The sequence below is a fragment of the Palaemon carinicauda genome, chromosome 45 (assembly GCF_036898095.1).
Source record: "Palaemon carinicauda isolate YSFRI2023 chromosome 45, ASM3689809v2, whole genome shotgun sequence".
Classification (NCBI taxonomy): domain Eukaryota; kingdom Metazoa; phylum Arthropoda; class Malacostraca; order Decapoda; family Palaemonidae; genus Palaemon; species Palaemon carinicauda.
Genome location: NC_090769.1, coordinates 31,438,181 through 31,464,125, shown reverse-complemented (window position 1 = coordinate 31,464,125; position 25,945 = coordinate 31,438,181). Strand labels below are relative to the sequence as shown.

The window sequence follows — 25,945 nt, the reverse complement described above, 5'->3', positions numbered from 1 at the left end:
CTCGTTACTAGTGATATGTCTTGACCTTTTGACCAGATGAGCAGGTCCCTTGCGATCTCGTACAACGTCAGTGAGTGGGTCCCTCCTTGCTTGGAGATGTACGCCAAGGCAGTGGTGTTGTCCGAGTTCACTTCCACCACTTTGCCTTGAAGGAGAGACCTGAAGCTTTTCAAGGCCAGATGTACTGCCAGCAGTTCCTTGCAGTTGATATGCATGATCCTCTGACTCGAGTCCCACAGTCCTGAACATTCCCGACCGTCTAATGTCGCGCCCCAGCCCACGTCCGATGCGTCCAAGAAGAGAACGTGGTTGGGAGTCTGAACAGCCCGGGGAAGACCCTCTCTTAGTTGATACTGTCCTTCCACCAAGTCAGACAAGACTTCATCTTTTCGGAAATGGGGATCGAGACCGCTTCTAGCGTCTTGTCCTTTTTCCAGTGAAAAGCTAGATGGTATTGAAGCGGACGGAGGTGTAGTCTTCCTAATGACACAAATTGTTCCAGGGATGATAGCGTCCCTACCAGACTCATCCACAGCCTGACTGAGCAGCGTTCCTTCTTCAGCATGTTCTGGATGCATAACTGGGCTTGACTTATTCTGGGGGCCGACGGAAAAGCCCGAAAAGCTAGACTGTGAATCTCCATCCCTAAATACACAATAGTTTGGGATGGGACCAGTTGCGACTTTTCCATATTGACAAGGAGACCCAATTCCTTGGTCAGATCTAGAGTCCACTTTAGATCCTTCAGACAGCGACGACTGGAAGAGGCTCTGAGAAGCCAGTCGTCCAAATAAAGGGAGGCTCGGATGTCCGATAAATGGAGGAATTTGGCTACATTCCTCATCAGCCTCGTAAACACGAGAGGAGCTGTGCTTAGGCCAAAGCACAGGGCCCGAAACTGGTAGACCACCTTTTCGAAAACGAATCTCAGAAAAAGTTGGGAGTCTGGGTGGATGGGGACGTGGAAGTAGGCGTCCCTTAGTTCTAAAGAGACCATCCAGTCTTCCCTTCTGACTGCTGCTAAGACTGACTTTGTGGTCTCCATGGAGAACGTCTTCTTTGTGACAAAGACATTCAGAGCACTGACGTCTAGCACCGGCCTCCACCCTCCTGTCTTCTTTGAGACCAAGAAGAGGCGGTTGTAGAATCCCGGAGATTGAAGGTCCGAGACTTTGACCACCGCTCCCTTCTCTAGCAAAAGAGACACTTCCCGTTTCAAGGCTCGTCTCTTTTCTTCCTCTCTGTACCTGGGAGAGAGATCGATGGGAGACGTTGCTAGAGGGGGTTTCCGTACAAAAGGGATCTTGTACCCCTCTCTGAGCAACTTCACAGATTGTGCATCTGCGCCTCTCTTCTCCCAGGCCTGCCAGAAGTTCTTGAGTCTGGCTCCCACTGCTGTCTGAAGATGCGGGCAGTCAGACTCTGCCCTTAAAGGACTTGGATCCTTTCTTCTTCCCTCGCTTCCCTTCGGCACGAGCACCTCCTCTGCTGGAGGCTCTGCCACGAAAGGGCGGAATAAATCGAGACGCTGGAGTGTCCATCCTTGGTCTAGCTGACAAGGTAGGCAAAGGGGGAGCTTTGCGAGCTGAGGACGCAACAAAATCGTGAGTGTCCTTCTGCACTAACGAAGCGGCTATTTCCTTAATCAGGACTTCTGGAAAAAGGCACTTGGAAAGAGGAGCAAAGAGAAGCTCAGATCTCTGGCACGGTGTAACTCCAGCAGAAAGGAATGAGCAGAGAGATTCTCGCTTTTTTAGGACTCCGGACACAAATGATGCAGCAAGCTCATTAGACCCATCACGGACGGCCTTGTCCATGCAGGACATAATGAGCAAGGAAGTCTCTTTATCTGTCGAAGAGATCTTCCTGCTTAGGGCTCCTAGACACCAGTCTAAGAAGTTAAAAACTTCAAAGGCCCTAAAGATTCCTTTCAAAAGGTGGTCCAGGTCCGATGATGACCAACAAATCTTTGAGCGTCTCATGGCAAGGCGGCGGGGAGAGTCTACAAGACTTGAGAAGTCGCCCTGGGCAGAGGCAGGAACTCCCAAGCCGAGAACTTCTCCCGTGGCATACCAGACGCTCGATCTAGAAGAGAGTCTAGCAGGGGGAAAAGCAAATGCTGTCTTCCCTAAACTCTTCTTGGACTGCAACCAGTCTCCCATCACCCGCAAAGCTCTCTTGGACGAGCGTGCGAGGACGAGTCTAGTAAAGGCAGGAGTGGTAGAAGGCATGCCTAAAACAAACTCTGAAGGCGGAGAACGAGGAGCCACAGAAACAAACTGGTCAGGAAACAGCTCTTTGAAAATGGCCAAAACTTTTCTAAAGTCCAAAGAGGGTTGAGTAGACTTAGGCTCGTCCAATTCTGATTGTGGTTCATCTATATGTGCAGCAACATCATCATCAGAAAGTTCCTCATCCGACAACTGATGAGGAAACGGCAACGGAGTGGGTAACGGCTGGTTCGCTGAGTCCGGTCGCACTGGTGCATGCGTGACTGAGCCGGACGCAACGTCATGGACCTGCTGCCCAGTCTGTGAGCTGGCAACAACCATGGTAGCGCGGGGACGCACAGCGTCTACCCCAGACTGTCTAGACTGATTGGGTTGTGCAGTGGAAACCACACTGGGTTGCGGAGGTTGACGCACCGCGTCAAAACAAGGCAACTCTGACGGTTGTTGAACATCCAGAACGTCAACGGCAACCTCCGTACGTCGCTTAACGTCAACATGCGGCTGGCAGATCACACTGGAACGCATGGGTGGAGGAACTCTCTCAACTGGTGTGCGTGAGAAGGTTACCTCAGCGTCCACAGGACGCACAACCGATCGCTTGGAGGGTTGTAGGCTAGGAACTGCACTAGCTGGTACGGCAGCAACCTTCTCCGCATGAAAGTCCTGCATCAGAGACGTAAGTTTAGACTGCATGTCTTGCAGTAGAGACCACTTAGGGTCTACGGTAGCAGGTGCGGCGACAGACGGTGTTAGTGTCTGAGGCGGTACCGCTTTGCCTCTCTTAGGCGGTGAGCAGTCATCGGATGACGGCAACGAGTCCGAACTGACCCAGTGGCTACAACCGGGCCGTTGGACTTGTGCTGAGACCGATTTACGTTTTAACGGTCGCGAGACCTTGGTCCAAAGTTTCTTGCGAGAAACACCTTCAGACGACGAGGTATAAATGGGCTCTCTCGTCTTAGGTAGGTAGGAGCGATCTTGGGTAGATACGCCCGATACCACGGAGGGAACGTCTGTTCGCTGATTAAAGCCTCTCGAACCCATGCGTCGTACGACATTGCTTCTCCCCTGGACTTGGGAGCTTGCAAGAAGTCCCGGACTAGGAGGACGACAGGCACGAACAGACGAACCCTCAAGCGCAACACTGTCCACAACACTATCACTTGGCACTTTAGCACTTCCCACTGCACTTTGGCACTTAAGCTCCTTCACATCCGCCATGAGCTGATTACGGTCACTAGCAAAGGACTCAACTCTCTCACCCAGAGCCTGGATGGCACGCATCATGTCAGCCATCGATGGTTCCTGAGTGCCAGGAGGGGGGTTAGGAGCAACCACTACAGGGGAAGGAATAGGTTGTGGGGCATGAGGAGAGGATACATCAATAGAACAAGAAGAACTTCTCCTAACTCTATCTCTCTCTAGCCTACGTGTGTACTTTTGAAATTCGATAAAATCGAATTCCGAAAGGCCAACGCACTCCTCACACCGATCTTCCAATTGACAGGATTTATCCCGACAATTGGAACAAACAGTGTGAGGGTCGATAGAAGCCTTCGGAAGACGCCTAGAACAGTCCCTAGCATTGCATTTCCTAAATTTGGGAACTTGTGAAGGGTCAGCCATTTTGAATTGGTCAAGGGAAATTCCAAAAAACGATCAAAAAGTCATCAACAAAGAATCCGATATAAAAAAAAAAGAGTTCAAGGATTTGTGTGAAGAAAAACCCTGCACAGCGAAAGCTCAAAACTAGAATATAGTACTTCACCAATTAGATGTGAAAAACTCCAGTTTAGCAACAGCGAGTAAAGTACGTCTTGTCGACACCTCGACAGAGAGAAAAATGTTATTTTCATTAGTAAAATAAATTTTTGAAAATACTTACCCGATGATCATGTAGCTGTCAACTCCGTTGCCCGACAGAAATCTACGGACGGGATACGCCAGCGATCGCTATACAAGAGGGGGGTGTACTCACCAGCGCCATCTGTGGTCAGGTACTCCAGTACTTCTTGTCAACACCACCTCAATTTTTTCCTCGGTCCACTGGTTCTCTATGGGGAGGAAGGGTGGGTCAATTAAATCATGATCATCGGGTAAGTATATTCAAAAATTTATTTTACTAATGAAAATAACATTTTTCAATATTAATCTTACCCGATGATCATGTAGCTGATTCACACCCAGGGGGGTGGGTGAAAACCAGTATACATGTTAATCAAGAAGCTAAGTATCCCGTATTTCATTTTTATCAGTTATTCAAAATAACAAATGAAATTATAAGTACCTGGTAAGGAAGTCGACTTGAACCATTACTCTGCCTTTAATAAGTACGTCTTCCTTACTGAGCGCAGCGGTCCTCTTAGGAGGCTGAACAACTCTTAGGTGCTGAAGTATAAAGGGCTGCAACCCATACTAAAGGACCTCATCACAACCTCTAACCTAGGCGCTTCTCAAGAAAGAATTGACCACCCGCCAAATCAACTAGGATGCGGAAGGCTTCTTAGCCCACCGTACAACCCAAAACAACAATAAAAGCATTCAAGAAAAAGGTTAAAAAGGTTATGGGATTATGGGAATGTAGTGGCTGAGCCCTCACCTACTACTGCACTCTCTGCTACGAATGGTCCCAGGGTGTAGCAGTTCTCGTAAAGAGACTGGACATCTTTGAGATAGAATGATGCAAACACTGACTTGCTCCTCCAATAGGTTGCATCCATAATACTCTGCAGAGAACGGTTCTGTTTGAAGGCCACTGAAGTAGCCACAGCTCTCACTTCATGTGTCCTTACCTTCAGCAAAGCAAGGTCTTCATCCTTCATGTGAGAATGAGCTTCTCTAATCAGAAGCCTTATGTAGTAAGAAACTGCGTTCTTAGACATAGGCAGCGAAGGTTTCTTAATAGCACACCATAAGGCCTCTGATTGTCCTCGCAAGGGTTTTGACCTTTTAAGATAGTACTTAAGAGCTCTGACAGGGCAAAGTACTCTCTCCCGTTCGTTACCCACCATGTTGGAAAGGCTAGGTATTTCGAACGATTTAGGCCAAGGACGTGAAGGAAGCTCATTTTTTGCCAAAAAACCGAGCTGTAAGGAACATGTAGCCGTTTCAGATGTGAAACCTATGTTCCTGCTGAAGGCGTGAACCTCACTTACTCTTTTGGCTGTTGCAAGGCAGACGAGGAAAAGAGTTTTGAGAGTGAGGTCTTTGAAAGAGGCTGACTGGAGAGGTTCAAATCTAGATGACATAAGGAACCTTAGGACAACGTCTAGATTCCAGCCTGGAGTGGACAACCGACGTTCTTTAGAGGTCTCAAAAGACCTAAGGATGTCCTGCAGATCTTTGTTGGAGGAAAGATCCAAGCCTCTGTGGCGGAAAACCGCTGCCAACATACTTCTGTACCCCTTGATCGTAGGAGCTGATAGAGATCTAACATTCCTAAGATGTAACAGGAAGTCAGCAACTTGGGTTACAGTGGTACTGGTAGAGGAAACTGCATTGGTTCTGCACCAGCTTCGGAAGACTTCCCACTTAGATTGATAGACTCTGCGAGTGGATATCCTCCTTGCTCTGGCAATCGCTCTGGCTGCCTCCTTCGAAAAGCCTCTAGCTCTAGAGAGTCTTTCGATAGTCTGAAGGCAGTCAGACGAAGAGCGTGGAGGCTTGGGTGTACCTTCTTTACGTGAGGTTGACGTAGAAGGTCCACTCTTAGAGGGAGAGTCCTGGGAACGTCGACCAGCCATTGCAGTACCTCTGTGAACCATTCTCTTGCAGGCCAAAGGGGAGCAACCAACGTCAGCCGTGTCCCTTCGTGAGAGACGAACTTCTGAAGAACCCTGTTGATGATCTTGAACGGCGGGAATGCATACAGGTCGAGGTGGGACCAATCCAGCAGAAAAGCATCCACGTGAACTGCTGCCGGGTCTGGAATCGGGGAACAGTACAATGGGAGCCTCTTGGTCATCGAGGTAGCGAACAGATCTATAGTTGGCTGACCCCACAGGGCCCAAAGTCTGTTGCACACGTTCTTGTGAAGAGTCCATTCTGTGGGGATGACTTGACCCTTCCTGCTGAGGCGATCTGCCGAGACATTCATATCGCCCTGAATGAACCTCGTTACCAGCGTGAGCTTTCGACTTTTTGACCAAATGAGGAGGTCCCTTGCGATCTCGAACAGCTTCCTCGAATGAGTCCCTCCCTGCTTGGAGATGTACGCCAAGGCTGTGGTGTTGTCGGAGTTCACCTCCACCACCTTGTTTAGCAGGAGGGACTTGAAGTTCATTAAGGCCAGATGAACTGCCAACAACTCCTTGCAATTGATGGGAAGCGTTTCCTGTTCCTGGTTCCATGTTCCCGAGCATTCCTGTCCGTCCAATGTCGCGCCCCAGCCCGAGTCTGATGCGTCCGAGTAGAGATGAAGGTCGGGGGTCTGAACAGCTAACGAGAGACCCTCCTTGTGAAGAATGTTGTTCTTCCACCACGTTAGAGTAGCCCTCATCTCTTTGGAAACAGGAATAGAGACCGCCTCGAGCGTCATATCCTTGTTCCAGTGAGCTGCTAGATGGTACTGAAGGGGGCGGAGGTGGAGTCTCCCTAACTCGATGAACAGGGCTAGCGATGAAAGAGTCCCTGTTAGACTCATCCACTGCCTCACCGAGCATCGGTTCTTCTTCAGCATGCTCAGGATGCACTCTAGGGCTTGGTTGATTCTTGGGGCCGACGGAAAAGCCCGAAAAGCTCGACTCTGAATCTCCATTCCCAGGTAAACGATGGTTTGGGAAGGAACGAGCTGGGACTTCTCTAAATTGACCAAGAGACCCAGTTCCTTGGTCAAATCCAAAGTCCATCTGAGACTCTCCAGACAGCGACGACTTGTGGGGGCTCTTAAAAGCCAGTCGTCTAAATAAAGGGAGGCTCTGATGTCTGCCAAGTGAAGGAATTTCGCAATATTCCTCATCAGTCGCGTAAACACAAGAGGTGCCGTGCTTAGGCCAAAGCACAGGGCTTGGAACTGGTACACAACCTCTCCAAAGACGAATCTCAGAAAAGGTTGGGAGTCTGGATGGATGGGAACGTGAAAGTAGGCGTCTTTCAGATCCAACAAGACCATCCAGTCCTCCTGCCTGACTGCTGCTAGGACCGACTTCGTCGTCTCCATTGTGAACGTCTGCTTGGTGACATAAGCATTGAGCGCACTGACGTCCAGCACCGGTCTCCAACCTCCTGTCTTCTTGGCCACCAGGAAGAGACGGTTGTAAAAGCCCGGGGATTGATGGTCCCGGACTATCACCACTGCCTCCTTCTGTAACAGGAGCGACACCTCTTGATGTAACGCTAGCCTCTTGTCCTTCTCCTTGTAGTTGGGAGAGAGGTTGATGGGAGATGTGGTCAGAGGGGGATTGCGGCAGAACGGAATTCTGTAACCCTCCCTTAGCCACTTGACAGACTGAGCGTCTGCACCTCTTCTTTCCCAGGCTTGCCAGAAGGTCTTGAGTCTGGCTCCTACAGCTGTCTGGAGAGGAGGGAAGTCAAAGCTTGCTTTTCGTGAACTTGGCACCTTTCTTGGACTTGCCCCGGTGACTGTCTGCACGGGAACTTCCTCGGCTGGGGGCTCTGCCACGAAAGGGCGGAATGAATCTGGTAGCAGGTGTATCAGCCACAGGGGTGCGGTAAGATCTCGGCACTGAAGGTACGGTTTTAGCCTTACGAGCTGAAGAGGCCATGAGGTCATGCGTATCTTTCTGGATAAGAGCCGCAGCCATCTCCTTGATTAGCTCCTCCGGAAACAGGAACTTGGAGAGAGGAGCAAACAGCAACTGTGACCTCTGGCAAGGGGTGATACCAGTAGATAAGTAGGAGCATAGATGTTCCCTTTTCTTGAGGACTCCTGAGACAAAAATAGAAGCAAGTTCGCCAGAACCATCGCGAATTGCTCTGTCCATACAGGACATGATCAGCATGGCCGAGTCTTTGTCAGAAGGGGCAGTCTTCTTGCTTAAGGCCCCCAGGCACCAATCGAGGAAATTAAAAATTTCGAAGGCGCGAAAGACTCCCTTCAACAAGTGGTCCAGATCAGAAAAAGTCCAGCAGACCTTCGAGCGTCTCATAGCCGACCTACGGGGAGAGTCAACCAAACTTGAGAAGTCGGCCTGGGCAGAGGCAGGGACCCCCAAGCCAGGTTCCTCTCCCGTGGCATACCAGACGCCCAACTTAGAAGCCAGCTTAGGAGGAGGAAACACAAAAGATGTCCTTCCCAGTTGCTGCCTGGACTGCAACCAATCCCCTAAAACCCTCAAAGCTCTCTTTGATGATCTGGCGAGGACAAGCTTGGTGTCGGCAGACGTAATAGGCTGCATGCCTAGAGAAAACTCGGATGGAGGAGAACGAGGGGTTGCAGAAACGAAGTGTTCAGGGTATAACTCTCTGAACAGAGCCAGGACCTTACGAAAGTCTAAGGAAGGTGGCGAAGACTTGTGTTCCTCCACATCAGAAGAAGGATCATCCAGGTGAGCAGCTTCATCCTCAGAAACCTCATCTCCTGAGAGTTGAGAAGCGAGAGGTAACGGTATAGTGGCATGCTGAATGGCTGAATCCTGTAGAACGGGAGCATGCGCACTTGCGGATCCATCATCACGCCTCTGCTGAAGAGGATGAGGGCTGGCAATGACACAGTCATGAGGCTGGGGTGAAGGAGGTTCTGCGGTGGTCTGAGGAGCAAGCGTGGTCAGAAGCGAATGCTGTAAGGCATGAGGCTCATGCTGCATGGTATGCGGTTCATGTTGAATGGGAAGAGGCTCATGCTGCGAAGAATGCGGCTGCTGCATGCGTTGAGGAGGCTGCCTCATAGCATGAGGTTCCTGCCTCAAGGGTTGCGTCTGCCTCAAGGGTTGAGGAGGTTGCTGCGCAGAGAGAGGCTCTTGCCTCAAGGGTTGAGGCGGTTGCCGCATAGCATGAGGTTGCTGCCTCATGGGTAGAGGAGGTTGCCGCAACGCATGAGGCTCCTGCCTCATGGGTAGAGGAGGTTGCCGCAAAGCATGAGGCTCCTGCCTCAAGGGTTGAGGAGGTTGCCGCATAGCAAGAGGCTCCTGCCTCAAGGAAAGAGGAGGTTGCTGCATAGCGCTGGTACCTGGCAACTCCCAATGCGGCAGCTCACGCATGGAAGCAGGAGGAGCCTCAACATCATACGTCTGGCAGGGTGGACTGCGCAGAGGTGTAGGAGCGCTCGCAGGAGGAGGTGTGCTAACCTTCTCTGCCTGAAACTCCTGCATCAAAACCGCAAGCTGAGACTGCATTGTCTGCAGCATAGACAACTTGGGATAAACAGAAGTTGGAGCAGAGGCCTGTTGAGGCATCGCTTTACCTCTCTTAGGAGGTGTGCAGTCATCAGATGACTGCGGCGAGTCCGAACTGGCCCAGTGGCTACACCTGGGCCGTTGGACTCGCTCGGACGGGACCTTACGTTTAAGAGGTCGTGAGACCTGGGTCCAGCGTTTCCTCCTGGAAACTTCTTCCGCAGACGAGGAATTTAAGGGCTCAATCGTCTGGGAGTGGAAGTGACGATCTCTATCAGATACGCCCGCAACCACTGAGGATACAACTGTGCGCCGATCAAGGCCTGCCGAACCCTTTTGCCCTTCGACGTTGCTTCTCCCCTGGGCTTGGGAGCTTGCAAGAGGTCCCGGACTGGGAGGACGACTGGCACGCACAGAAGTATCCTCATGCGCAACACTGACACTGACACTAGGCACAGCACTGGCACTAACACTTCCCACTGCACTTTTCACTTTAAGTTCCTTGACATCTGCCAAGAGAAGATTGTGGTCACTCACTAAAGACTCCACCTTATCACCAAGAGCCTGAATGGCACGTAACATATCCGACATATCAGGCTGAGCACTCGTAGTAGGTTCGGGGGTCACCACTACAGGGGAAGGAAAAGGTTGAGGATCATGGGGGGAGGAATAAACCAAAGAGCGAGAAGAACTCCTCCTAACTCTCTCCCTCTCTAACCTAGTCGTATACTTGAGGAATTCATTAAAATCGAATTCCGAAAGCCCAGCACATTCCCCACATCGATCTTCCAACTGACAGGATTTTCCCCTACAGTCGGAACAAACGGTGTGAGGATCAACAGAGGCCTTCGGAAGACGCCTATTACAAGTCCTAACACTACATCGCCTAATTTTAGGAGCTTGAGAGTGGTCGGACATCTTGAATTAGAGAACAGTCAAGGGGGAATTCCAAAGTAAAGCAAAGATCGTTAACCAATAAATCAATTTAATTCCAAAAGCTATCTAAGCTAAGGGAAAAGCTTCCTGTATAGCGAAGGCTAAATTTTAGAGCAAATACTTCACCAAAACCGTGAACAAAGACTCCAAAATCAACAGCGTATCCATGTAGGTCTTGCCGGCGGTACAACAGAGGAAAAATTGAGGTGGTGTTGACAAGAAGTACTGGAGTACCTGACCACAGATGGCGCTGGTGAGTACACCCCCCTCTTGTATAGCGATCGCTGGCGTATCCCGTCCGTAGATTTCTGTCGGGCAACGGAGTTGACAGCTACATGATCATCGGGTAAGATTAATATTGAAAATTGAGTCTTTGTTTACATGAGAGCTGGGTATCTGGTCGACAGATGGCGCTGTTGGGCACATCCGCTACCTGTGTAGCGATCGCTGGCGAGTTTTTCCGTAGAGTTGTCTGTCGAGCAACAGAGTTGCGGCTATATATTCACCGGCTAAGTTAAATATTTAAAAAGTACATTTTGCCAGACCCAATAAAGCATAAGGTGATCAAAACAAACATGGCAAATGATACTAGTATGACCTATTATAGTATATTCTTACTACTGCATTTAGTTAGGCTGGCCAAACAAATCCAAACTGAAACCCCATTTCAAGAGGCCATGCTCTTTTTGCTAATAATATTGTGTTGCAGTACATCTGTTTCGACTATCTTGTCTTCTGAAATGTGCCAAGCCTTAAAGCATGTAGCAAAATCAATATTGGTAATGGTCCTTAATATTATAGTTTTCACTTACAGTGATGACATCACTATATTGAAGGGAAGAAAAATATGTGATTATTGTGAAAGAATAAGAAAGCCATTTTTTAAAACAAACACCATATCAGCAATTATCTGTAACCATCTGGGGAATAAGAAAATAATTGTTTACAGAACAGCAAGATCCAAAAAGTGCAAACATGTAGAAACTACCCTCTCCAGTCAGGTATACAAAACTGATGAATATGGAACATTGGAGGTAAATACAAGAATATACATAATTAATGGGATTGTAATGAAATAAATAATTTGTGTTTATGTACAGTAATAATCGGGCCACTTTTATGCTCTTTCAATTTTTGATATTTCTTATAACTCAGTGTGTTTTTCCTCTTATCCATATCTTCTACAGTATAACCTCAGTGAATTTCTCACATATCTCTTAGCAAGATCTTCTGCTCTTATCATTATTATACCATACTGTATATAAAAGGTGTCAGTTTTTAACATTATTATGTTCAATTCTTTTGCTCATACTCGACAAATACCTACCTTCTGTTTAGTATCGTCTTGTTTACCAAGACCCGGGACGTGTTTTCTGATAGACCATCTAGCATTTCGCTCAAACATTGGAGTAAACACCTGTAGGATATAAAAGACATGGGACACTGGTTAAAATTTGAATGCTTCTATTTACAACTGTAACATTAAAAGAATATCTTTAAAAGAAATTATTTCAAGATATAACCAATTCAACTAGTATTACTGTATATGGTACTTCTTGAAGTGCATCTTTGTAAGAAAACCTAGTGTATTACTACTACTCCAAGCACTTTAGTACTAGATGGCAGCAGCAATTTGAATTTTACCAAGCTATTCAAACCTGAGTTCTTTAAAAATGTACAGTAATTCTAATAATAAAATTCATAACTGGAATACTTAACTGGTAGTCTTTAAGCTTTAAACATTAAGAGCCATTGGCTTTCCAACCTTTAAGAAAATAAATTTTCTACCACACTGTCTCATCTACCACTCCCCTGTGATGCCCATTAAACCTGATTTATGGCACCACTGGATGGATATACAAGTAGCCATTGCACCCAAAAATTTCATATAATCAGAGCCATAAACAGACCTGTACATCTCTTGACACCGTTAAAAGTGGGGAGACGGGAGGTAATCAAATGATTACCAAATAAGTATTTAAATAAATTTCCTTATCAACATTACATTTATTTAAATGAATCTTACATAGCTGTCATTATTCCGACTCCCACACTTTACTGGAGGACGGTGGATAGTAAGTAATGGAGAGTTATACTGAAACCAATTTGATACATCTCCAAAGCATTACTCATGTTCCAGGTTTTCCTTCAATATGGAATGTTTAGTCAGTTTTCTATGACTTAACTCCCAGAAAACTAAAAAGCTTCCTTTAGTATTTTATCCAAAGTTCCTACCAAATCATGATGCCCTTTTTACAAACAAAATAAGAAAAAACTGTAAGCTCTTTACGTATCACATTTGTACATAGATCACAAAAAAATTCCTAAAGTGTCTTATGCATTAAACCCCAAACATCTTAGGCACTAAACAAGATTTAATTAAAAATTTTGTGAAATTCCTTTGGTACTTCACTGTGCTGTAACTACTGTACACCTTTAATCCCTACATCACTGGCTGAACACTAGCTAACACTTGGTCCAGAAATGTTAGCTAAGGAAAGGATCAGGAACCTGAGTTGAGCTGTTCTACTATCCCCTATTCTGTTACACCTATATTATGGTTATTAAACATACATAAAGAAGAATTTTATGATCACTTATATACCTTCGATACCTATCTAAGTACTAGATCCTTCTGACTTCTAAAACAACAGAGGGCCTCTCATTACCCCTGGCACTATCGCTATTAATGAGTGTGGAAGACATTCAAGAAAAAGGAATGGTTTATCATTATTATCATTATTACTATCCAAACTACAATACTGGTTAAAAAAGCAGAATGCTACAAGAACAAGGGCCCCGCAGGGAAAGTAGTCCAGTGAGGAAAGGAAATAAGGAAATAGCAAATAAACTATGTAATAAAAAAAAAACATAAAATATCTAAAAATCAGTAATGATGTTGAAATAGATCAGTCATATATAAACTATAAAACAAGAAATGACAACCTGTTCAATGAGAAAGAATTTTCAAAGAGCTTGACCTAAATTCCACAAAATTCAATCGCCAGATTAGGAAGATCCATCCACAATCTGGTCACAGCTGGAATAAAACTTCAAGAAGGCTGTGAAGTATTGTGCTTTATGATGGAGAAGTCATGACTATTAGAATTAACAGTATACCTAGTACTATGTATAGGATGGTACAGTCTGGGAAGAGCTGAATGTAATAAATGATCTGAATTATGAAAAATCTTATGCAATATGCTTAAAGAACAAACAACAACAGTGACCGATCGATATCCAGATAGGAAATAAGGAATTTAATAGACAAATTTCTATCTAACAGACACCCTCAGAGCCAGCACCCTTGAAGGAGACTGCACAGTGTATCAGGAAGTTCTGTAAAGAAGCCCTCCACATCACCAACTACTGCAAATGAATCTTTGGCGTGGACAAGTACTCTAATGCCTTTCGGAGTGCCTGTGCTACCTCTAGACCAACTTGTTTTGAGAATCGGGATGGGACATCCGGGGATCTGTTCTTCAAACTCCAGCTGGCCCATTAGTTTTCTGCCTGGTGTACTAAAAAAGTAACTGCCTTTTCACTGGACAGTAAGTTTCCAGCACTTCTCCACAGCTTTAGAAGTTGATAACACCATTGTCTTCACAAAGTATGTCACGAGGCCTGAGCACTGCTTTAAGGGGGGCCATGGCAGAAGACTCCATGGTTGCTGAGAAGGATTTCAGTCTCTTTTGAAGAGTAGACTCGCCACCAGTGAGCCCAATGATGGGTCAATCTGAAAAGGTGATGATGCATAAGATTCTTGTACAGAGTCTTTGCTGCATTGATAGTGAGTCCTTGTTGGATCAAGTAGAAGAAAGAATTCTCAGATCTACAGATCTGAAGGGCAACTAGATCCGATGCCAATCTAGCAAGATACAACCATGGAAGCTCCAGAGGAGGTCTCGATCCTTGAGGCGCCCAAAGCGCTGATCAACGATCGAGGTCCTACCTGATACTGGTGCCAAGGTACCAACCAAGTAAGAACCTCCACAAAGGAACACACCAACTCTGGGGTTCTGCATCTGTTGGAATAAAGGTCTGGTATCTTCTTGGGTAGAGAATCCCGAGTGCTATTATCCCTCATAAGGCTTAAGGGGTAGGCAATTTACTGTACTCAGAACTCAGATCTACTCCTGTCCCACACATACAAGTATTCTACCAGCAATGTAATCAAGGACAGTTGATTCAACCAGAATGGTTGTCAATGGTGAGAAAGATATCTGGCACTGATCAAACCAGAGACAGGAGAGGTATTATGTACCAAGGAAGAGATTGTAGAAGAGAGTAAGGAGTGGTCCCATGCTCTCAAACAAAAAACACTAGTCCCTAGGCCACCGACCTGTGGCTGCCGGCTATGCGCAATGACATCAACCTTAGGAGGTTTCATCTTCTTAAATAGGGATACCAAAATATTTCAATCAGAGAAGGGGGCAGCACTCACCTATTTCAGGTAGAAAAGATGAAGGAAAGTGCCACAGCTCTTTCAACAGCTAGCCAACATAAAATGTGCATGACTCTGCACAAGGCTGTGCATCTCTAGCTTTGCTACTGGGATAGTCAAGTAAGCCACCCAGGCCTTGGACCCAGGGACCAGCAGGGAGCCGTCTACCTCCCAGAAAGAGAAGTTTTGTCATGAAGTCATAGGGGACTTTTTAAAACTAGTCATTATGGATATATTCTTGCTGTCAGAATCAAAAGAGGAATGAGAGCTGGAAGGCTTAGGCTATGTTAAGCAGAGTTGAGATCTCAGCGACCATCAATGATGACGCTCTAACAGAAGATATCACAGGGGATGCAGTAGGCACTATAACTGGCACTCATAACACAGATACAAAGGGTAGAGTTACTAGCACAGGGATGATCAGAATATAAGTAACAAGTAAAACAGTTAGAAGCACAGCTGACAGACATCAGGGAGGTGTTACCGGGGCCAGAGTCTTCTTACACCCTTTGACCAGCATTGGCACTGGGACAAGAGTGGGAGCCTTCTTTGGCTTAAAAGCCTTCTTTGGCTTAAAAGCCTTCTTAGGCTTAGGACACACTGTAGGTATCACCACCGTGGTTACTGGCACTGGTATCACTGCTGGTCTCACTGGGGTCACCAGGGGCAAAGTAACCTTAATAACCAGCACTGTCAAAAATGACAGAGGGTCTACCTATAAGACCCAAGGAAGACCAGGTCCAACTCGTCGGTGGCAGTTTGCACGGTTATAAAAGAGCTTCCAGCACATGCTGATGTGTAGCTATCACTGGTGGGAAAATTCCATTCCACCATAACATGGAAAACTCACTGATGCAGATCTGAGTTCTCACTTCTGAAGCAAACTGCAGGATTGAGCCAGGGGTATATACCTAGGAGCTCCAGTGATCAGTGAACTTTATGAGGAGAGCAAAGTGCTATTCAGTTTCTTCAGCATTGTCTTGGGTGTTGCCCAGGATCATGGCAGAGAAGACTTAGCCTTTCTTTTCCTCCTCAAACCATTAACTCTGCCACTGAATAGGCCACGATGTGGTTGCAAAAAGTTAGACCCCATACAAAAAGCACAGAAAGTGTGCAACACAACAGTCGATTTAGCCATAAACCAATTGCAGTATCCACCCTTTCTCAACCATTTACAAAAATCTTACTTCACTTCCACGATTAACACGAAGCCAAACAAATAACATTCAACCTGATAAGAATGAAAAATGATTAAACAATTTTGACTAGGATGCAAGTTTGAACTTATTGCAGCCAAAGACAAAAGTTAGTATCATTGATAAGAGCCCGACCCTCACTCATCACCTGTCATTAACTACCTCCTTAACTAATTTGACAGCTGTTCTAGCCCTGCTAAAGATATTTCCTATTTCAAAGGATAAAAATCTTGTATACGCATAGGAACAAATTTACTCTAGATTAAACAACAAAAAATAGAGTAATTAAGTTGCAAAGAGCATACTATACCTTGAAGAAATTAGTTTTATTATTTCCATTTACAGAGGGGATATCATCCTCAAATTCTGGATCTACAGAATCATAAGAACGACGCTTTACTGGATCTCCTAAAATCTCATAAGCTTTAGTTATGCAGGTGAAATAATCGTCATCAACTCTAACCTCCTCACCAGCACCTCTTCTCTTATCTGGATGATGCCTAAGCACCATCATTCGATCTGCAAAAAATATAATAGATTAACAATTAGAATAGAAAATAGTCTTTAGTCTCTTTTTGTCCCAAACCCATCTACTCAGAATTCTTTTCCCAAGTTTTCCTTTTTCATATAAGTTATCTTCATCTTCAAACCAAAAACAAAGTAATTCTTTCAGGTTAGAGCTACTTGCTTGCATTTACTATGCATGGATTTTTCTTTTCTCTACTAAAATTCATTTACCTACTATTAAAGCCATGACAAATTAATGAGTTTATAATGAAATACTGTACATGTAAATTTTCATAGCAACAAAATCAATCTCTCTTCCTGATTTCCACAGTCTTCCCAACATTGGCTATTTTGAAACTTTTTGATTACCAGAATTCAAGGTATTACTAAACAGAAGACTAACTAATAGTTTCTTTTTAAGGGGCATCTCAATATCCCGGGATTCTGGGATAAATCAGGAAATTTCCTGGGATGTCAGGATTTCCTGTAGCAGGTTATATTTCAACTATGTGCTACTGTCCATTGTCCGATATAAGTCTCACCATAGTACACTTTCATACAGAAAATTTTAAATAGTTTTTGAAGATTAAACTAGGCTGTAAAATAATATACAAATGGTTGAACAAGCAATTCTTATCTAATTTCAACCTGGTAATAATAATTAACCCAAGGAGATTCTATTGACAAAAAAATTAAATAACCATTACAATTAGAATATGAGTATTAAAACATATTATACTTTTAAGTTGTGATGTTAATTATTGGTTTCCATTATATTTAGTACCATTATTTTGGAAGTTAATAGGATCATATGCATATTCCAAAAAAAATCTAAAGATATTAATGTTGTTTTCAGTACATTTATGGCCAGTGAAAATATAAAAAAAAAAATTTTTGCACACATACGCTACTTAGTCTTCAGTTACACATAAAACAGGAGTTGTTGATGAAATAAAAATACTGCAATCAGTGAGGCTAGTTCTTAGTTCTGTAATAAAGAGGCCCATAGCTGAAATTGTCCTTTCAGCTCCATCTGAAGTTGGAGGTACCGATTTTGGAGGACACACACACACACACACACACACACACACACACACTCTCTCTCTCTCTCTCTCTCTCTCTCTCTCTCTCTCTCTCTCTCTCTCTCTCGAGTTCAGCTTACCAGCACAGTATCCCAAAAGCTAAATCTAATATGAGCCTTGATCACCTTGAGACAGCAAGATTTTTTTGACATAATTTGTTTTGAAAAAAAAAAAGCATGCCTATACTACCATAAAATATGTCACAATCACCCTATGTATCATATATTTTCCAATAACCCTATACATATGTTCAAATAAAATTTGCTCACTAGCAACCTTTCATTACAACAACCAACACAATGTGAATAGCCTCTACAGTATTCAACTTGATGTACACAAATTTTCAACAGCAAAAGATGTACTCACGTGCTCTTTTAATATCTTCATCTGATGCCTTGTAACGATATTTTTTCAACCCTAATACTGCATAATGATCTTGATCCTGTGAAAATAAATTAAGACTCCTTAGTCATCTCCTCATGCAAGCTTAAAAAGGACAAGAACATGTACATTAAGGGGAGCGTATGAAAAAAAATCTTTTCTTTCTTTAATAACTTTTTTTGTTGCATTAATCACTTTGAATTTTTTGGCATGGGTTAGCTTATGTATAACAATATGGCAACAATATGGCCAGTATTCGTATTTTGTTTGCCCTCCCCACTGTTTCGTTTGTAACCCTCCCGCCCTAAAAATGGTTTTAAAATAACTCCATCATAACTGTTACAAAATAAGAGCCGAAATTTACAAGGTAGATAGATATTATATATAGGAATAAAGTAATAGAGCACATTTCTTCTTTCAATTATTTAATTTTCTTAAAATATTTTTGAATTTTTTGGAAAATCTTAGATCGATTCCTTGGCAAAATTAATCCCAAATTCTTTTGGGGGGACAAAATGAAAAATAACTCTCTATAGTTTAGGAGATAAATAATTTAGCTTTCAATTGCTTTTTGTTTCATTGAGATAGGTGAAATTGTTACGTCCGAGTTTTCATTTGAAGGTTGAAGTATAGTTTTGAGAAATCAACCTCCAAAGTTTTAGGATGAAATTTTTGCTTGTCTTTCCATTTATTTGCTTGTAATATTACATTATGGGAGTTTTATGACAAATATGATATTTTCATTATAAAATAAATTTTTGAATATACTTACCCGGTGAATATATAAATAGCTGACGTCTCCGACGGTCGACAGATTCCAAAAACTCGCGAGCGATCGCCATGAAGGCTGCCGGGTGTGCCCACCAGCGCCGACTATCGGCCAGATACCGCATATACTTCTCAACCAAACTAGTTCTTCTCAGTCCGTAGGGTCTCTATCGGGGAGGAAGGGAGGGCCTTTAATATTATATATTCACCGGGTAAGTATATTCAAAAATTTATTTTATAATGAAAATATAATTTTTAAATATTAAACTTAGCCGGTGAATATATAAATAGCTGATTCACACCCATGGTGGTGGGTAGAGACCAGTATTAAAACAATAAAGGCGTATATGCTCAAGAGTTTATGACAACTATTCAAAAAACAATCTTAAGTATAGGTACCTGGTAAGGAAGCTGACTCTGATGATTACTCTGCCTCATTAGTCCGCTATCCTCACGAAGCCCAGCGATCCTCTTAGGATGCTGAAAGACTCCCAGGAGCTGCTATATCCAGGGTGAACACCCCTATAACAGGACCTCATCAATACCCTTAATCTGGGCGGTCTCAAGAAACAATATTTTGACCACCCGCCAAATCAAAAAGATTGCGAAAGACTTCTTAGTCTCCCGTACAACCCAAAACAAGATTAAAAATTTCAAGAGTAGATTAAAAGGATATTGGGATTAAGGGAATGTAGTGGTAGAGCCTTCACCCACTACTGCACTCGCTGCTACGAATGGTCCCAGTGTGTAGCAGTCCTCATAAAGAGTCTGGACATCTTTCAAGTAATATGAAGCGGATACCGACTTGCTTCTCCAAAAGGTCGCGTCCATAATACTTTTAATGGATCTATTTTGCTTAAACGCTACTGAAGTTGCTATCGCTCTAACTTCATGAGCCTTGACTTTAAGTAAATTACGATCCTTCTCACTTAAATGAGTGTGTGCCTCCCGAATCAAAAGTCTAATAACATAAGACCACGCATTCTTAGACAGGGGCAAAGAGGGCTTTTTAACAGAGCACCATAAAGCCTCTGAACAACCTCGTAGCGGTTTAGTTCTGGATAAGTAAAATTTAAGAGCTCTAACGGGGCACAACACTCTTTCAACTTCATTCCCCACAATCTCAGAAAGACTGGGGATTTCAAATGATTTAGGCCAAGGACGAGACGGAAGTTCATTCTTGGCCAAAAAACCAAGTTGAAGAGCACATACTCCTTTATTAGTGGAGAAGCCGATGTTCTTGCTAAAAGCATGTATCTCACTAACCCTTTTAGCCGAAGCCAAGCTCACCAAAAAAGTGTCTTGAGGGTAAGATCCTTCAGGGAGGCTGAATTAATGGTTCAAACCTGTCTGACATAAGGAACTGTAGGACCATGTCCAAGTTCCAAGCAGGAGTCGAAATATGACGCTCCTTGGAAGTCTCGAAAGACTTAAGCAGGTCTTGGAGATCTTTGTTATTAGAAAGATCCAAACCCCTATGCCTGAAAACAGAAGCTAACATGCTTCTGTAGCCTTTAATGGTGGATGCAGAGAGGGAGCGACCGTTTCTCAGATAAAGCAGAAAATCAGCAATCTGCGCTACAGAGGCACTGGAAGAAGAAATAGAGGAGGACTTGCACCAGTCTCTAAATACCTCCCATTTTGACTGACAGATCCTGATGGTAGAGGATCTTCTAGCCCTCGCGATCGCTCTAGCTGCCTCCTTCGAAAACCCTCGACCTTAAGAGAGTCTTTCGATAGTCTGAAGGCCGTTAGACGAAGCGCGGGGAGGCTTTGATGAAATCTCTTTACAAGAGGCTGTCGCAAGAGATCCATCCGCAACGGCAGACTTCTTGGAACTTCTACCAGCCATAGAAGTACCTCTGTGAACCACTCTCTCGCGGGCCAGAGGGGAGCAACCAACGTCAACCTTGTCCCTTCGTGAGAGGTGAACTTCTGCAGCATGACAAATTCGAAGATAATTTGTATTTTTCCTAACCATACAAACCTTAGCTATTTACAGAGGGTTACCTTTTAGCGCAGCTGAAATGGCTAGGCCATTAGAATTTAACGAGGGTGTATTACCCCCGCGCTAGTTAGCGGGGGGGGTAGGGGAATGGTAGCTAGCTACCCCTCCCCCCCTCACACACACATGAATGCTCACTTTCACTTAGAGGTAGGACTTGTCTTGGGGGACGGGGCTGGCGGGCAAATATGTGTAAATAGCTAAGGTTTGTATGGTTAGGAAAAATACAAATTATCTTCGAATTTGTCCTTTGTTCCGTAACCGAAATACAAACCACGCTATTTACAGAGGGTGACTTACCCCTTAGGTAGGGTGGAAAGTCCCAAGCCATACTGGCTTTGGCTTTACCAGGGGACTCAGAATCCGAGTGAGTCGCACTCGAGAAAAGGAGTCCCTGCCTACGTAAGCTTGTGTGTGAAGGAAGAAGTGTGACCCGTCCTAGGCAGTTGACCTGGAGTTCCAGAAGGAACTCTGGGTTAGGACGTTCCCAATACCACCTCGTCAGGGTATGGGGGACGCGACAGTATTGATTCAATACTCGGAACACAAGGAAGCATGGTTTACCTGCAGAGGTTCGAGGTCAGCTATGCAGAGACCAGGATGCTGCTTCCCCGTAGAGGGGATGATGGAGAAAGAAGTAAGGGCCAGACATACTTCTTTCGTTCATGCAGACTAAAACCTGATAACAATGCCCTCAACCTTCTGCTACCTGTCCAAAAAGGAGCCTGAGGTTAGACCAGCTGTTGTGTAGCCACCACAGAGCGATAGAAAACGTATCGAGACTCCTGTGGGTCACGCCCTGCAGGAAGCGGGCTGCGAAGGTCATTAGACGCTTCCAGACTCCAGCTTGTAGCACCTGCGTCACAGAGTAGTATTACTCGAAGGCGAGGGACGTTGCGATGTATCCAACATCGTGCTGTAGGGCGACGTGACAGGGGAGGGTCTGGAGACAGGGCGAGATGAATGTCCTTGAGTCCGGGCTCAAGAGGTATACTGGTGACTCTCCCCCATGTGCTCCTTGTGCTCCCAAATCGGCTGCAACTGAGGACAAACTGCAGCTGTTCCCAGCGCTAACCTCTCGATTCCTTTACTGGCAAGAAAGAGAAGGTTTTGGGACATCAGATACAGAATGGAGACTCGAAATCTTGAATGAATCGGACCGAAGGGCCGGGACCCCCAGATTCTGAGTCTAGCCAACAACTCAGGAGCGAGCCTGAATGTTGCCTTCCCCTCTTCCTTAGAAAGGGGGGAGTCGTAAGAGACCAAGAAGATTGCTTACACACTGGCCGTGGCCAGAGTGAGCAGGAGACCCAAAGCGGAATACAATCCGAGGCCTGTCGTAAAGGGTCTTGAGAAGATCTCTTAAAGGACTAAAAGTCCAAGCCATGCTCCAAGTTGGAGGTCTTCCTCCGACTAGGGCAGGGACAATCGTAGCTTCGCATGAGCGAGGATAGATCCAGCGGGCAGGAAAAAGTCATTCCTTTACGCCTGAAGGTCAGGGAGAGGCTGAGCGACAGGCTTCATTGCCGAGAGCGGAAAGGAGTTTCCTCCCGCCGAAAGGCAATAAGACCGTTATTGCTGGAGAAGAGGCCTCAAGGGAAGAGGTATATCTCCCACAGCACCAACCACCTTAGACTCTTCACTTTGCCTGGGAGACCCCTGTGGATGACTATCGCAGATGACGCGACCTCCGTACCGCGACTGTAGTGGGTTGTCTCTTCTTGAGGAGGAGGCGTAGTGTCTCCAGGCATGAAGCCGAAGCGACGCCCCGGCTCGGGAGAGATGTCGCAGTGTGGTTGCTTGAGTAGTCTGCGCCGTGGGAGATTGATTGATTGATTGATTGAAAGTTTTCTGGCATCCTGACATCTAAGGTCATTGACGCCGATACCATTTACTGTATATGAAAATTAAAAGAGAATTCGATTAAAACCATAAAAATTAAGAAGTCATTAAAATAGTTAAATAGTTTTCAGAAGACCTGCTTCTGAAATAAATCTAAAAATTCCGCTCGCATAGTAAGACACATCATGTCCAAGAATCTTGGCAAGGATAAACCTGCCATCCTCACCTTGAGCCTCAAACAGATATCTATTTCTTAAGTTAGTAAAATTAGGGCATTCGGTCAACAAATGCCTCACTGTTAAAGGTACTAAGCAGTCCTCGCAATACGGTTGGTGTTGGCCCTTCAGCAGAAACTCGTGTGTCAACCGTGTGTGACCAATACGGAGACGACAAAGAGTCGTCTCCCATTTTCGGGGAATCATGTTATACCTCCAAGGTGATATGATATTTGTTACTTCCCTCATTTTATTGCCGTCTTGACTGTCCCAGTGCTGTTGCCATTTATCACAAACCAATTTCTTGATGTAAGGTAGGAGATCGTTACATGGAATGGGATACCTCCTTGGTAACAACTCGGATGCCGCATTCTTCGCCAGTAAATCTGCCTTCTCATTCCCAGACACACCTACATGTGCTGGAACCCAACAAAATCGAACAGTTATACCTTTCCGTCCAATAATAAAAAGCCATTCTAAAATCTTTAAAACTAGAGGGTTACTAGAATTAAAAACTTCTAAAGCTTGAAGAACACTCCTTGCATCACTAAAAACTGTAAAATTACCCTCCTTTTCCAAAGCTATTTTCTCAATAGCGGTTAATATGCCATACAGTTCGGCAGTAAATATGGAAGCTGTTAGATGAAGTGCACCTCTACAATTAAAATCATTACTATGTACTCCAAATCCAACGCCAGCATCAGATTTGGAGCCATCAGTATATATAAAAGTCGATCCCCTATGTTCTTCGACATGTTCCATAAAAAGAGACCTGGATTCTAAGTCAGTCATATTCTTCTTAACTCCAATAAAGTATTTACAAAATGATATGTCAGGTAATTTCCATGGAGGTGTTGATGATACCTTGAATGGAAGTACCTTATTTCTAATTATATCCAGACTACTTAAAAATCGTTTCACCCGAAAGCCATAAGGTTGAGGAGATTTTGGGTGCAACTCAAAGTATGATGCGTGTCTTACAAGGCTTGCAGTCTGAAAGGCTGGAGAGCTAGGGAGTCTTTGCAATCTAAACCAATACCGAAGAATGGAAGACATTCGGTAAAGGTCTAGAGGTAACTCTCCAGCATCAACAATGAGACTTGGGATAGGCGAGGTTTTAAAAGCTCCAGTAGATAATCTAATACCTGCATGATGTATCGAGTCTAATATTTTTAACCGGCTTGGGGTGGCTGAAGAATATACCTCACAACCATAACTAATTTTGGAAAAAATCAAGGCCTTGTATAATTTTAAAATAGTATTGCGGTCTGCCCCCCATGATGTATGGGACAATACTTTTAAGATATTCAGAGCTTCAACACATTTAGCTTTTAGCGCTTTTAGGTGAGAAACCCATGTAAGTCTACAGTCAAATATCAAACCTAAAAATTTGGTTTCCGATACACATGGTATCCGTTGACCTTTAATGTATATATCCGGGTCTGGATGTACTCCCCGGATACGACAAAAATGGACAATGGTAGTTTTACTTGTCGAGAACTTAAATCCATTCATGTCAGCCCACTGGATAATTTTATCAATAGAGAGTTGGATTTTTCTCTCAACCATTGCCATTCTAGTGCCAGCAAATGATATTGAGAGATCATCCACAAATAATGTTGAGAGAACATCCTGGGGAATGGCTGAGGATATCCCATTAATTGCTAGTGCAAAAAGGGTTACACTCAGCACACTACCCTGAGGAACTCCTTCTTCCTGGCACTTACTCTCTGATAGAGTTTCCCCCACTCTCACTTGAAAAACTCTACGTGAAAGAAATGCCTGAATAAATAGTGGCAGCTCTCCTCTCAATCCCAATTCATGAATGATTTTAAGAATACCATATCTCCATGTGGTATCATATGCCTTTTCAAGGTCAAAAAATACTGTAACATGGTGCTGTTTGGAAGCAAAGGCTTCACAAATAGATGACTCAAGTCGTATCAACACATCAGTCGTTGAGTGCATTTTTCGGAATCCACATTGAATCGGTGATAAAATACCTTTCTTTTCAAGGTACCATATCAGCCTTGCATTGACCATCTTCTCCATGATTTTACATAAACAAGATGTCAATGCAATAGGACGATAGTTTGCTGCTAAAAACTTGTCTTTACCGGGTTTTAAAAAGGCTAAAATAATGGCTAGTTCCCAAACACTTGGGTAGCTATGATCATGCCATATTCTATTAATAATGCTTAAAATAAATAGCTTTGTATTAAAATGTACATGTTTAATCATTGCATATGGAATTCCATCGGGTCCAGGGGCTGTATCGTTGCAATGAGCAAGTGCGGAATCAAATTCTCTTTCAGTGAAAGGAGAATTATACGACTCTTCCCTTCTTGTTGCAAAATTTAAAATTTTCTTTTCTTCAGTGCTCCTATACTGGTGACCAGGGGCTCCTTCACACTTGCTGGATACATTTGAAAAATGATTAGCCAGGGCATTGCTAACTTCATTTGCTTCAGTTACATACTGGCCATTCACCTTCAACACTGGTGGTGGGTTGGGGGTGAATTTGCCAGCTATCTTTTTTACTTTCCTCCACACAGAAGATGGTGGTGTTCTATTGTTGATAGAGGAAACAAAAGACATCCATGACTGGCGCCTTGCTTCTTTCATGGCACGACGGAACTGTGCTCTACATTTCTTGTACATTATTAAATTCTCATCAGTTCTGCGTCTACGCAATCGTGTTAGAGATCTTCTTGTGGCTCTGTGGAGTGCAGTTAGTTCTGAAGACCACCACGGGACTGGTCGTCGTTTGAATAACGCTGTTGTTTTGGGAATTGAATTGACTCCTGCTGTATGAAGAGTTCCATTCAGTAGGTCTATGGCATCATCAACACTTTCAAACTGTTCTGCTCTCCCTTCGATTTCACTTAGCTCACAAAATTTAACCCAGTCTGCCTTGTCTAGATTCCAACGTGGCGATCTTTGCAAAGGCGGACCCTTGTTGGTGTTTATAATGATTGGTGCATGATCACTAGTATGCCAATCATCTAATGTCCTCCAATCAAAATCAAGAAGGCAGTTAGAGCTT

At 44.4% G+C, this 25,945-nt stretch overlaps 1 protein-coding gene across 1 annotated transcript in view; it reads right to left on the bottom strand.

Moving 5' to 3' along the window:
- LOC137634990 (dnaJ homolog subfamily C member 2) overlaps positions 1–25,945 on the bottom strand; it is a 98,701-nt gene that overhangs the window by 46,526 nt on the left and 26,230 nt on the right. The window contains exons 3-5 of the mRNA XM_068367591.1: positions 18,055–18,130; positions 16,410–16,618; positions 11,787–11,876 (exon numbers count right to left, since the gene is read on the bottom strand). Coding sequence (XP_068223692.1) covers positions 11,787–11,876; positions 16,410–16,618; positions 18,055–18,130 — 375 coding nt within the window. The remainder of the gene's footprint in view (positions 1–11,786; positions 11,877–16,409; positions 16,619–18,054; positions 18,131–25,945) is intronic.